The 12,993-nt window shown below is 53.5% G+C and overlaps 2 protein-coding genes across 4 annotated transcripts in view; one reads left to right on the top strand and one right to left on the bottom strand.

Annotated features, from left to right (window-relative positions):
- ZBTB7B (zinc finger and BTB domain containing 7B) overlaps positions 1 to 10,391 on the bottom strand; it is a 38,178-nt gene extending 27,787 nt beyond the window's left edge. The window contains exon 1 of one of the 3 annotated variants that reach the window (XM_063145661.1): positions 10,240 to 10,391. Coding sequence is in view for 1 of the 3 variants with exons in the window: in XM_063145659.1 (XP_063001729.1) it covers positions 4,405 to 4,420 (16 nt within the window). In the remaining 2 variants the exon portion in view is untranslated. Of the gene's footprint in view, positions 1 to 4,404; positions 4,455 to 6,463; positions 6,509 to 10,239 lie in introns of those variants that run through there. The other 2 variants (XM_063145662.1, XM_063145659.1) reach the window with 2 other exon arrangements.
- The window catches only part of PBXIP1 (PBX homeobox interacting protein 1), a 167,776-nt gene that overhangs the window by 45,337 nt on the left and 109,446 nt on the right, over positions 1 to 12,993 (top strand). The gene's annotated exons all lie outside the window — the stretch shown is intronic.

Genomic DNA, 12,993 nt, shown 5'->3' with positions numbered 1-12,993 from the left:
GGCAGCTGGGCAGGGGCGCGGGCACATCATGCACCAAAGAGAGTTCTGACTGGTGGCATCAGGAGGTGGGGGGGCACCCTGTTGGGAGGGCCATGACTCACACGGGCTGGGAGCCACTGTTGCAAGTTCTCTCCGTTTCTCTCTCTCTCTCTCTGTCACAAACCACAGGCGGTTTCAAAGTGCGTGGGGGGGGGGGATGAACACCCACTCTAACGCCATCCATTGCCTGTGTTCATTCCCCAGCTCCAGCCCAGCAACCCAGGGGTATCCAACCGCAAGGTTCTTTCAGTGGGGGGGGGGGGGACAGACATACACACACCCCTGACACCTCTGCTACAAAAGAAAAAGAGAAAGAATTAATTGGGAACAGGACTCACTAGAGGCTTAGCTTTGGAATCACTGCTGAGTGCCTCCAGGAATCACATACGAGAGTTCGCCGGAGCATGGGCAGAGTGCACGGCCCTTGGTACCCACTTCCCAAGGGCATAGGTCTGGGGGAAGGTCAACAAGACCTCTCAGCCAATTAACACTTAAAATTAAGTGCGCATACACACACACACCACACACCCAACAATTTCTGGCAATAGCATGAAGAGAAGCTGGGAACACCATACCCACAAAGAGAGTGAGACGGTACAGTAATGGGTAATGAGAGAAAACCATTTTCAAAAGATGGTCTGTCCACCACTATTGATCTTCTCCTATAAGTTCAACAGACCTGGTCCTGTACTCAGCACGAACCCAGGAGCACAGCTTCCAACACACCTCAGAATCCTTTGCACTGCACAGGGGTGCCCTCAGCAGACCAGTGGACCTCAAAAACCCAGGCCCGCTGAGAGAGAGGCGTTAAAGGTCCTCACAGATCGACGCAGGCATCTCAAGCGAGTGAGCCAATCTGCACACAGGTGCAGAGAGCCATGCCAGGCTGCCATATATGGCTGTGGGTGGGGTGAGGGAGGCTACGTTTGGTTTGGTGGTTCATGAGGACTGGAGGCCAACTAGAGGAGAAGCTCCCCCCGCCCCTGTCCTACCCAACGCTGGAGACCCTCTTGGACAGCAAAGGGAAGGTGGGAAGAATTCCTTCTCGAGCCCAAATACATCAAGAGGTGATTTAAAAAGAAAGAACAAGGAGAGAGTGACACCATGTCATAGTAGTTAAAGAGCTAGTGTTACGTCTAGGAAGGCCTGAGTTCAAATCTCCGATAAGCCATAAAGCTCAAATGGGCCCAGTTTTCATCCTTCTGCCTCTCCAAACGAATAAGGCTGTTGCAAGGATAAAATGGGGGGGGGGGATTCTGAAACAGCACCCCCAGAGGTACAAGCCCACCACTGCAGGATTCTACTGGCTGCTGCAGACCTCAAGGCATCCTTACGACAGCCTTGTAAGGTAGGACGGAGCCAAGACTCTTGGGCAGCTGAGGTTGAGAAGTGAGTGGCTGGCGGAAAACCACCCTGTTCCCACCACCACCTGCAACGCACCTCAAAACTTTTTGCTGGTCAGTGGCATGTGGGGGTGGGGGGGCACTCCTAGCTTCTGTGGCACCCTAGCTTCTGTGGCAAAAACAGTAACACCAGCTGCGATCCGAATTGGATGCTGAAAGATGCTTGTGAGGGGGGGGAGAGAATTTTTAAAGTGGGTAGAAGATGCAGAAGACCCCCCCCCCAGGACTTGTTTGGGAGGGAGGGAGAAGAGAATCAGTGCAGATTTTGAGACACACAGAACTGGGGTCCTCTGTCCCCAAATCAAACTACAGGGTGAAAGCAGAAGGCACGGTGGTGAGGAGGAGGAGGAGGAAGAGGCAGGAAGGACCTCGTGAAATGAAATGACACCAAGTCTACGAAACAGGAAGGAAAGATTCCAGCAGCCACAAACCTCCGGGGTGGAGAGGAAGAATTATGTGCCATTTTATTCCTTCCGCCTCCCTTTGCATGAGAGACTCAGCGTTACACTCCCAATTGAGTCCAGAAAATAACAGCAACCCTCACTGCTTATGATGGTGCAGTAAAGCGGGAGGGAAAGAGGGAACTCTGCACATGCTCAGGGGGGAGCGAGAGCTCAGCGCATGCTCAAGGCATTATTATTATTATTATTATTATTATTATTATTATTATTATTATTATTATTATTATTCAAAGTGCCCCAGAAGAGATCCTTGGCTTTGAGAACAGGTGCTGGGGCAAAGGCAATAAAGCACAGGGCTCTGTATGCGAACTGTCTCTCCCCCCCACCCCACCCCCACGCAACCTACTCAGTCAACTTCCGGATGGGGGCATGCAGGGAGAGGGATTGCACCTTGAACTTGATGCCTGGTTTTCTTTTCTCCTTTCTCCTAGATCCAGAGACTGCAGAGAGTTTTATGAGCCAGGAAGCCTTAGAGGGGTGGAGGGGCAGAGTGAGAAAAGCGGGGAGGAAGGTGGAGTCTCCCCAGGAACATTACAGGGTGGGACTCAGCCCTGCAGGGCCCCGGGGCGAGGCAGCTGGGTGGGGTTGCTTGAGTGGGTGTAAGCTGGGAGCAACATGGTGTGTGTGCGCGCGTGCAGGACAGATATGTATGTTACAGACAAGGGAGACCACCAGTGACCTCAAGGCAGGCTCGCAACGCACCCCAAAATGTTCCGTGTGTCTTTGCAGCAGTGGTGGGGAACTGCAGATATTCGAAACGATCAAGGCCCACCTAAAATCCAATATCCATTTACCTAATCAGAGCAAAGGCGGGCAGGCAGGCGGGGAGAGGTAACACCCAGAACGCTTTTGCGCTCACGCCGGCCTGGCCTCACCGGGCAGCGCCCAGGCATGTAGGAACAACGCGTCTCTGAGGCTGCCAACTTTTTTTGAAGGCACAGTTCTCGGTGGCTTGGACAGCTGTGTGACGGGCTGGCATCCCACAGGCTAAGCTTTGGTTATTGTTGCACGTACTTGCCGAAAGGGGGATGATGACAGCATACCAGTTGAATTGCCGCCTGTCACAGCCTGGTTCAAAATACAACACCGGGAACCCTCTTTTCTTCATTGCAAGATATAAGAAAAACAGGCAAGGAGGCGTCTGGGCATGTGCAGAGTTCTCACCTCCGCTGAGCAACCACAGCTGGCATTGCGATCAAGAGGCCAAGCTCGTAGTCATAAAGGCCGTGATTGGAAGTGAACATTGGATGCTGGGAAATTGCTTGTTTCAGAAATCCAGCACGGAAAATAGTCAGGTTATTTTTTTTTAACGAAAGGCTTTCCCTTAAACAGCACCCAAATGCCTCTAGGACTCAGCGCTGACATTTTCCCCTTCCTCTCCGGTGGTTGGCCAAGTACAGAATTTGGGATCCTCTCCCCCACATCCTTCCCAAAGCCCCCTAGCTCCATTTGCACAACCTGGAAGCCGCCACGCTTATTTTTTGCTGTCTTTCTTTTTCACACACAACAGATAAAAACATGACCTGATATGAACCTTCACAATCCCAAACGCTGATCCAACCCAAGAGGCACCTGCAATGCTAATCCCCAACTTTGCAAACCTGAATCCCACCCACGGCCGCGGCTTATACCCACCCACGAACACGCCGCACGGGCACACGACCAGGCTGAGAACAAGGCTCCAGTCCCTAGTGATTGCATCCCCTTGCTCAAATAAATCCACTTGGTAGCCACGCGGACATACGACTGACAGGGGGGTCACAGGTTTCCTTTTCTCTTTCTCTCTCTTTTATTGCCCTTGCGCTGCAATACCGAGGGCGCCCACGGGGTGGAGCTATGGGACGGCGGGGCAGTTCAGAGAAAGGGCAAGTTATTTGTAGGTGGGGAGGAAGAAAAGGAGGCGGGAGAAATGCACCCCTCCAAAGGTCTTTGGCACACTTCTGTGCCACCCTGCCTTCGCACCAGTCCCTGAATGCAAGGCACGCCCATGCCTGAAATTATAGTGCCCGCTCTTATCTGGGTCTCTCTAGCATGCAATGCTTGCTGTTATTGTAAGCGGGGAGTGTGTGGCAAGATCAGTTTGGCAATTCAGGCCAAGCCAGAAGGAGAAGCCCTGCGATCTATAAGAGTCCATCGACGCTGTCTTTCTTCTCGGCTCCCAGCCACCCACCTCTCTGAAAATCAGTCCACCCCATACTCACAGCCCACACACCCCACAGGCACCTCACGTGCCCCAGGTTTGGATTCCGTGTGCTAATTAACTCAGAATAACGACACCACCCACTCCCCTCCCCTCCGGTGTCATCTTGGACCTGAATTTGAATGCCCGATTCATGCATCAAAAGGGGAAGCGGGGGAGAAACCACCGTTCCCCCACCCAGTCACAATGACGACCAACTGGGCACGGGATAAACTCATCTACGGGTTCTTGCCAGCCCCGAGTGGCACTCAGAGGCGGGGGCGAATCCACAAGCCCCAGAAACGGCTTCCCCGGTCCTTACCCCATCCGGTGCCCATGTGGCCAGCGGAACGCAGTCGAGGAGTCGGACGGATTGTGGCAAGCGGGCCTGAGCCCTGCCCAGTACAGCCTGACCTACTTCTCCTTCCGACTCGTCACCTGCTCTCTTTCTCCCTCCCCGGGGAGGGGAACTCGGCCAAGTCACGCCAATGGTTGCCTGGGGCGACACCCCTTTCCCAGTACAACAGAGTCTGGCGCGTGGCACCCCCCAAAAAAAAAACTGAAAACAGGAAGCCCCTCCATAACAGAGAGAAAGCCGTGCCGCTTTAAATGCAAGCCCAAGCACTCTCTTTCTCCCTCAACCTGACAAAATAGGTCACCAATGCAGCCACCCAAGAGGGAATCGATACTTTTTGCCAGGCACCTTGGCATGGGGGCGATGGCACCCCTCGAATGCCCACAGCCCATCACTCCTGTCCTCCCAAGCTTGCTGCAAAGGTGGGGGGACCGCACCTCTTGCCAATGCTTGCCCTCCCTCTTCTTGGCAATGCCAACTAGCTGGCACTACGCCCGGCCTTCGCCTCTCCTCCCTGCAAGCTCCCCCTGCCAAACCAGGCTCCTGTTACAGGCCTCGCCTGTGGCACTGCAGCCAAGATGGGGAGATGTGCCACAGTGTTGCTAAGGAGCACGGCGGAGCTCAGGGGCAGCGTCGCCCCCACCCCGGGGGGGCACCTCTTGCACAGAACTGGGAGTGGCACGGAGGGAGATTTCTCGGTGGTTTCATCAGCCACCCCCTGAGGAGACGCGCCTGCTGCTGGCGTTGCTACTCCTGCCTCAGCAGCTGGAGCTCCCACGGCAACCATGCCATGGGGGCCGCGGCAGGCCCGACTAGGCCCAGCTTCGGCCTACTCCGCCACCTGCGCAGAAAGTTTCGCTCAAACCCAACCAGACCAAAGCAGGAGTAAAGAGGGATGTGAGGGAAGACTTCTACCCCACTGCTTTCTCAATGGACTTACAAAATCCTGAGTGACCCATCTGCGTTGAAATCCATGCTTGGAGTCACCGTCTTACTTCCCCCCACCCACCCCCAAAGAGCTGCATAACAGGAAGGGGAACGACAGGGAAATGCTTTCCAAGGCACAAGGACGGTATCATGAGGACCAACACTTCATCTGTTGAATGTCTGCCTGTCACACCAATATTTAAAGGCTTCGCCGCCTCTGTTGAGAAGCGAAGGCCTGGCTTGCAGAAATAAGCCCGCAGAACATTCTGCCAATCGATTAACATTGCTAATAGGGGCTAAAATGTAAACCTTCCCCAGCAAATGTATTTTCCCCCACCCTGAATTAAGTAAAAATGGACTTAAGCAGTGAGGTAGATGGAAAACTGGCTTTGCATACAGCCAGAAAAGAACTCTGCTCATGCTCTGAGGCTCTTATTATGATGATTTCAAGTGCTCCAGGATTGTTGTTATTGTTATTGTTTTCTCAAAGACGCGAAGCTACATAAATAAATAAAGAGACAACAAATTCATTCTAAATGTGCATTTCCCTAAATAACTTAACACACATGCAAATGAGTTGGTGGGATTTCCAGCTGAGACAGAAAGAGAAAGGGAGTTGTTGACCTCAGCTGCTGTAGCCACCCCACATCCTGAGATACCCACAGGAAAAGTACTGGGAGGGGGTGTCCCCTGATGTAGCTTTACACCCCCGCCCACCCCCATCCAAGATGAGGGGGTCCGGTTGAGAAGAACCCGCACTCTGCATATGCTCATAGGCCAACCTGATCAGTCAGTCAGCAAGGAACATTTTCTTTTTAAAAAGAAAGAGTTCCCAGTAATTCCAGGTAGACGTCCCGGTGCTGATAACAGCTGCTGAGGTTCCAAACAGATCCCAGTGCTCGGATTAATTTCGGGATGCGTTAAGACAAATTCTTACCTTCCCGGACGCGCTCACGTCCTGCCAGCTAGACACAGCCACCTTCAATCCCCTTCGGCTGCTCACAGGGCCTCCTCCCCCACTGCCTACACTTCCAGAAGGACACCTGGGGACAAGACGCAGGTGTATTCTTAGCCACTTCTCCACCCCCACCCGGCTCACCCTTGCGCTGCCGGTTCGGAGCCCTCAGGGCGGTGGGTCTCACAAGCAGACAGGTGCTGCAGGCAGGCAGAGCTGTCTCCCGGCCTTTGAAGAGTAACGTCCAGGAATGACACCCTAACATGCTGGTGCACAAGTGGGCAAATACCTGTGACTACCTGTAGATGGGGAGGGGCTTATGTTCCAACCCAGGGTGCCCCTGGAGGAGGGGGGGAGATTGAAGTCTGAGCCCCCTAGGAAAGACCCACAAGCACCTCTGAACTCCCAACACTGCATCCACAAGTCACCTGGAATACTCAACACCTTCTGGTTCTGGATTCCCCCAGTCGCCTATCTGGGTCATGAATCAACCAGGTCACCAACAGCCACAGGCCAGGAGAGGAAGAACAGAAGAATTTGTCTATGGGAACTGGCATCTCTGCTGAAGCTTTTTAATTCACCACCACCACCACTTTTCAGTTCAGGAAATTCCCATCCACATGTAGCAACAGTCCACACTGACACCGTTTTATCGGGTTCCCATTATTTCGCACACACCCTTTTCCGCGTCCAATTTTTGCTCTCGTGCTGACGGCCCCGGGTTGCCAGCCGGCCTCTTCGAAGCAGGAAATGCTTTTCTCTTCTGGAGGTGTGCGAAAGCACTTCCTCCGCAGCAATAGCAAGAATTATTACGCTCGTTTGGATCGAAAGCCCCGAAACACTTTTCAAAACCTTTCGGAAGAGGGTTTTACTCTTCAATGGGGACTAAAAATAATTTTAAGGGCAAAAAATTGGTCACTCTTACTATTTTATTTATTTTATTTATTTATTTATTACAGTTTTATACCGCCCAATAGCCGAAGCTCTCTGGGCGGTTCACAAAAATTAAAACCATAATAAAACAACCAACAGGTTAAAAGCACAAATACAAAATACAGTATAAAAAGCACAACCAGGATAAAACCACGCAGCAAAATTGATGTAAGATTAAAAGATTTTATTATGGTTTTAATTTTTGTGAACCGCCCAGAGAGCTTCAGCTATTGGACGGTATAAAAATGTAATAAATAAATAAATAATATTTTGTTGGGGTGGACGGAGTGAAAAGCAAGAAGCGATGTTGCATGGGAGCTCCCAAAGCTGACCCACCCACCCACCCCGAGGGTCAGGACAGGTCCAGATTTCTGCACGAGCCCAGGAGAACAGCGAAGAGGTTCGCTGGCACAGAAAAGGCAAGTAGGGTGTTTAAGAGGGGCCCAGCCAACGTGCCAAGATGAGCACACACATACACCCACACCCCCACCCCGTAAGGGAGTGAAGAGTAAGCAGTGGGACTGGGTGTGCCTTGGAGGACAGAGTCCAACAATCAAGTTTGCCCAAGAGGAAACACCCCATAGACACGCAACCCACCTCTTCGTTCTTGGCGATGTGGTGCCCGCTTGCCCAGGTAACTAGGGGAGGCTTTCGATTCCAAAGGGCACATTCTCATTTGAGGCCAGATCTATCTTTGCCACGCGGGACGCAGGGGGTTGCTCACGAGCAAGGCACAGGTATGGACATGCAGTTTGATAGATCCCGCTTGTAGGGAGGGCACATATTATTATTATTATTATTATTATTATTATTATTATTATTATTATTAATATTATATTTGCATCCCGCCTTTTGCCCAATACTGGGCCTCAAGGCGGTCATATTGGGCCTCAAGGTGGCCACACACACATACAGGACAAGATCCTTCTCAAGCAGTGCCAAAGAGCCGCAGGTAGGCACCACAGGAGTCCGGCACCCTCCCTTGCTCACGAGAAAATGCTGCCGTCAACTTCCCAAACCAAAGCTAGGAACGCAGGGAATAAGGCAGCCTTGCTCAACTTGGTACCCTGTAAAAGTGTCAGGCTGGAACTCCCATCATCCCCAGCCAGCATGGTCAAGGATGATAGAGGTTGTACTCCAGCTTTGCAGTGCACCAGGCTGAGGGAGGATCCCTTACGGAGTGAGGGGGGGGTCAACCCTATAAAAGCAGAAGGATTGAGAATAGAAGAACAAAACAGAACCGTATAGCAACTCTTGCTAACTGGGCCGTTCAGCACCTGAAACAGGCCCTTCCTGGGTACAGCCCAGCAGATGGGCATTTCGGTGGCAGCTGCCTGCTCTACCTAGCTTTGCCCACTAGGACCAACCACCTCAGAACTACCTGTACAGTTGTGCCACCCACCCCGGGGGGGGGGGGACGACAACAAAAAACTCAACTAAATTCCATAAGCGGAACAGTTTTGCAGCGTTTGTACACAGAAGGCCTTTTGACGGGCCCAAGCCACAAAATACCAGCTGCCCCCACCCCCGTGTCCTCCAAAGTCACAGAATGCCATCTGGCCACAAAATGCCAGTGGCCCACGAAATGCCAGCTGGCCACAATCCTCTTCAAGCGCCATGCCTGCCTGCCTGCCTTGACAAGAAGGTTGCGGACGGGACCAGGCCAGCTTGATATGTGGCCACAATTTGTGCCACTGAAGAAATCGCGGAGGGGGTCCATAGCGCCATTAACGCCCATGTGTGGCAGAGGTGCCCTGATGACCACCATGTGACCAGGACACCCTTTCCAACCCCCACCACCCCCATTCCTAAATCTCTTATGTCCCTGCACATCTAAGAACTGGTAAAAAGTTAAAAACTAACTCCCAACGTGTCCAACTCAACAGGCACCATTCCAAGGGGGGCTAGCTGACCAGGAAATGAATCCAAAGGGGGGTGGGCAAAATTCACCCACCCACCCAAAACCCCGAGGGTCTGGATTGTGGGGGCGATTGTGTCTGCACCCCTTGAGCTTTTCCTGATTGAGAAACTCTCTTGGATCCATAGGAGTGAATGGAGCGACACGTGCCTTCCGTAGGGCGCTCGCCTCCGTGGATTCCCATGGAACAAGAACATGGTAAAGGGGTGGTTCCCTTCAAGGTTTGGGGGTGGGAAAAGGGGAGCGGCCGATGCCAAATAAGGTTTTTTTTCCTCCTGGGGTTGTGAAACAGTCCGTGTCTGTCCTGATCGCACCCCACCAAGATGTTCTCTAAATCCTACCACACCCCCTGGGAAGCTGGGGGGTGGAGAGGGAACAGGGCATGGCTCAAAGGAGGGGCAGGGAGAGAAAGGGTGATGTGGGGTGGGGGAGGAAGAAAGAGGGGGGAAGAGAAGGAGCGAATCCGCATTGATAGAAGGAGGAGGAGGAGAATACAGGGGGAGAGGAGGAAAAAAGGGAAGTTACGAAAAATTGGGGAGATTAAAATATAAACGAGATTGGAGGAGTAGAAATGGGGAGAACAGGGAAGGAGGGGTTGAAGACGCTCACACAATCTCAGCCGGGGTTGGCACTTTGCTCGGGTGCGGGGTGATGGTGTGTGTGTGTGGGGGGGGTTCACTCCAGATAGGAAAAGAGGGAGGCGTGGAAGTTTTGAGCCGAGGATTTTCCCCTTTAAAAACAAAACTCCGGGAAGGCGGGGGGGGGGATCCGAGACCGTCAGAAGAAGCCGCCCCCCAGCCTGGCGCCTTCCAGATGCGTGGCCGGACTACAACTCCTATCAGAGCCGGCTGGGGGACGATGGGAGTGATAGTCTATCCGCGCATCTGGTTGGGGGATATGGGGAGCTGTAGTCCAGCCACACATCTGGATGGAAGGCGCCAAGTTGGGAGAGGCTAGGCTAGAGGGTGGACTACTAAGGAATGGAGCCCACTTCCCCCCCAATACACACACACACAATCCCACCCCACAACCCTCCCCGGCGATCGGCGCTGCCAGGCGCCGGACTCACCCCTTGCCGGTCTCCGCGTCGCGCGGGGGGTTTCTCAGTCCGCTCCGTCGGCGGTGGGGGGACACCTGAGCGCGTGCTGGCGCTTGGCCGGTCTCCGTGGCGGAGTGTCGGGTGCGATCCCTCCCTCTGGCTGCCTAGCCGGCCCACCCTCTCGTTCCCCACTTCTCTGCACCTCCTCCTCCTACACCGCTCACCTGTCCTGGCCACGCCCCCAGCTCACCTGTCCTCCCCACCCGCCCCCGCCAGCTTAGCAACAGCTGCAAGCAGAAGACCTCCCCCAAAGAGGAAAACGAGGCCAGACCTCCTCTGCTCTCTCCCTCCTCCCCCCCAACACGACATTGCCACCCCCACCTTATGCAGGCCACGCCCCCACCTGGCCTCAGGCCACGCCCTCTAGGCTCCGGCCGCCCCGCCCCTTCCCACCTGGCTCCTGCGATTTCACTCGCCATCTCTCTTTCTCTCTCTCTCGCCCTACTTTTCCTGGCACTCCTAAGAGCCCGCCTGTGCCGCCTTCTCATTGGACAGACGGCGCATGATTCCTTTCCTCCGATTGGCCGGGGCTTCTGCCCTTCATGTGTCTGGACACGCCTCGTAAAAGCTGTGGGGCGGGGACGTGGGGTGGGAGTAGGGGAAAGGGTTATTTAGGGTCGTAAAACGGGCGGTAACCGGCCCTCTCTTTCTTTGCCTCCCTGGCAGGATGCCTGGGTCCCTCCCCCCTCACTTTCTAACACGCCTCCTAAAAGATGTGGGGTGGGGGTGGGGGTGGGGGGAAGAGTCTTTTAGAGCTGGGAAATGGGGTGCAGCCAGACCAGCCACTTCTTACTTTGCCACCCTTGCAGGACGCCTGGGTCCTTCCCTCACTTTCTTCATCTTCTATGTTAGGATCATGCAAGGGTTAACGCACGCTTGCAAACGTGGGGGGGGAGGGGGGAGCGGAATAGAGATGTGGCACGGAGGGGGTGGGAGGATCCGGTCACTTGAATAGTGGGTGGCAGGAGGAGAGGAAGAGCTGAATCATCAGAAAAGTTTGCAACTGGAAAAGATGAATAAATCCCCAGGCAGTGGCATTGGGAGGGGACTTCCAAGGGGGGGGGGAGGAAGGGAATGGTTCAACCCCCCTCCCTCGCCACAGCACTTGGCCTGGCTGCTGCCAGCAGTGTTCACAAAAGCACAGGCTAAGCACCGTCCGCTGGGCCGTCTTGGCGTGCCTTTGCCCTGCCACGCAAGGGTGTCGCAAAGCCCACATAGAAGTCTCTCCGCTCCAGGGTTTGGGTTCGCGTTTTTACTTTTCTTTTTTTGCTGGGGGCCTCCTGGGCAAGGTGCCCGGCTCCAGCGGCTCCGTCCGTTCGCTTACCCTTTGGGCCTGATCCGCACAGCGGCCCAGAGAGAGAGAGCTAGGCTGGCGGGGCAGCAATTCATTCACCTTCCTTCTGAAACTGAACACTTGCTCTGAGTAGATGGGTGAATAATATGCAGCCACAGCAAGGAGGAGAAGCAAAGCCGGGAGTTTTTAAGTTTTGGCGGTGCCCTTCCTTCTGCTGGAATTTGCGCCTTGGCAGGGGCTCAGTGATACAAACCCCTCACTTTGACCCTGGAACATCATCATCATCATCATCATCATCATCATCATCATCTATTAGTACTGGCCTGGAACTAACCTATCTGCTGCTGCCATTATTGTTCTGATTTACACATACATTGCCGGTGGCATTGTGCAGAATAATGTGACCGAAAAACAAAACGAAAAGGATCTCTGTCTCAAGAAGCTTACACACTACATTTTGTCAGGATCAGGAGAACATCAGAAGAGCCCTGCAGGATCAGACCATCTAGTCCAGCCTTCTTCAACCTGGGGCGCTCCAGATGTGTTGGACTACAACTCCCAGAATGCCCCAGCCAGCTCTGCTGGCTGGGGCATTCTGGGAGATGCAGTCCAACACATCTGAAGTGCCCCAGGTTGAGGAAGGCTGATCTAGTGCAACGCTCCATTCACACAGTGGACAATCAGCTGTCAACCAGGGATCAACAAAGCAGGACATGGTGCAACGGCACCCTCCCACCCATGTTCCCCAGCAACTGGTGCACACAGGCTTACTGCCTCAGAGGCTGGAGGTAGCAAAGGGTTGAGTGTGAGTGGATGTAGTGCACACCTGCTCCAGTTTCATTCCAGTTGCCATTTGAAGACTTGGGGGTGGCGGCTTTGGAGCAGAGGGGTCCTGTCCTATCCTGGTTTCCTCCATCCACCGTCACTGAAGGATCCCCAAGTTGCAGACACCCTCCCCCCATTGGAAAATAATTTAGGGCTGCCAGGGAGCATTTAAATGTCCTCTCAACTCCAAAGCTCATTCAGTGTTCCTAGACGAGTCCCTCGCCCACCTCCAATATTAAATGGTAATTGAGCCCTACCTTGCAGGGTTGTTGTAAAGATCGCTTGCATGCATTTATCTTTAGTAATTCCTACAACAGCCCTGTAAGGTAAGATTCTATTGCCATCAAAAATACAGGTGCCATGTAAGTGACTTGCTTCTTCTACCTGGGACTTAGTTTCTAAAAAGAAAGGTGCAGAGGTTTCAGCTCAGCGGGAAGATACAGCTCCCAACGCTAGCAAAGCGGCCATGTGCAAGAGAAACTCAGGCCGCACTGGGCAGAGTGGAGTCAACGCCCTTTTCTCTTTTTTCTCCCCTTCTCTGCTCCCCCCTCACACAGGTGACTGGGTGGGGTCACACCAGCACAACCTGTTCGGCAGCAGCCTGA

The sequence above is a fragment of the Elgaria multicarinata genome, chromosome 21 (genome assembly GCF_023053635.1).
Source record: "Elgaria multicarinata webbii isolate HBS135686 ecotype San Diego chromosome 21, rElgMul1.1.pri, whole genome shotgun sequence".
Classification (NCBI taxonomy): Eukaryota; Metazoa; Chordata; class Lepidosauria; order Squamata; family Anguidae; genus Elgaria; species Elgaria multicarinata.
This window is presented reverse-complemented; position numbering and strand designations above follow the sequence as displayed.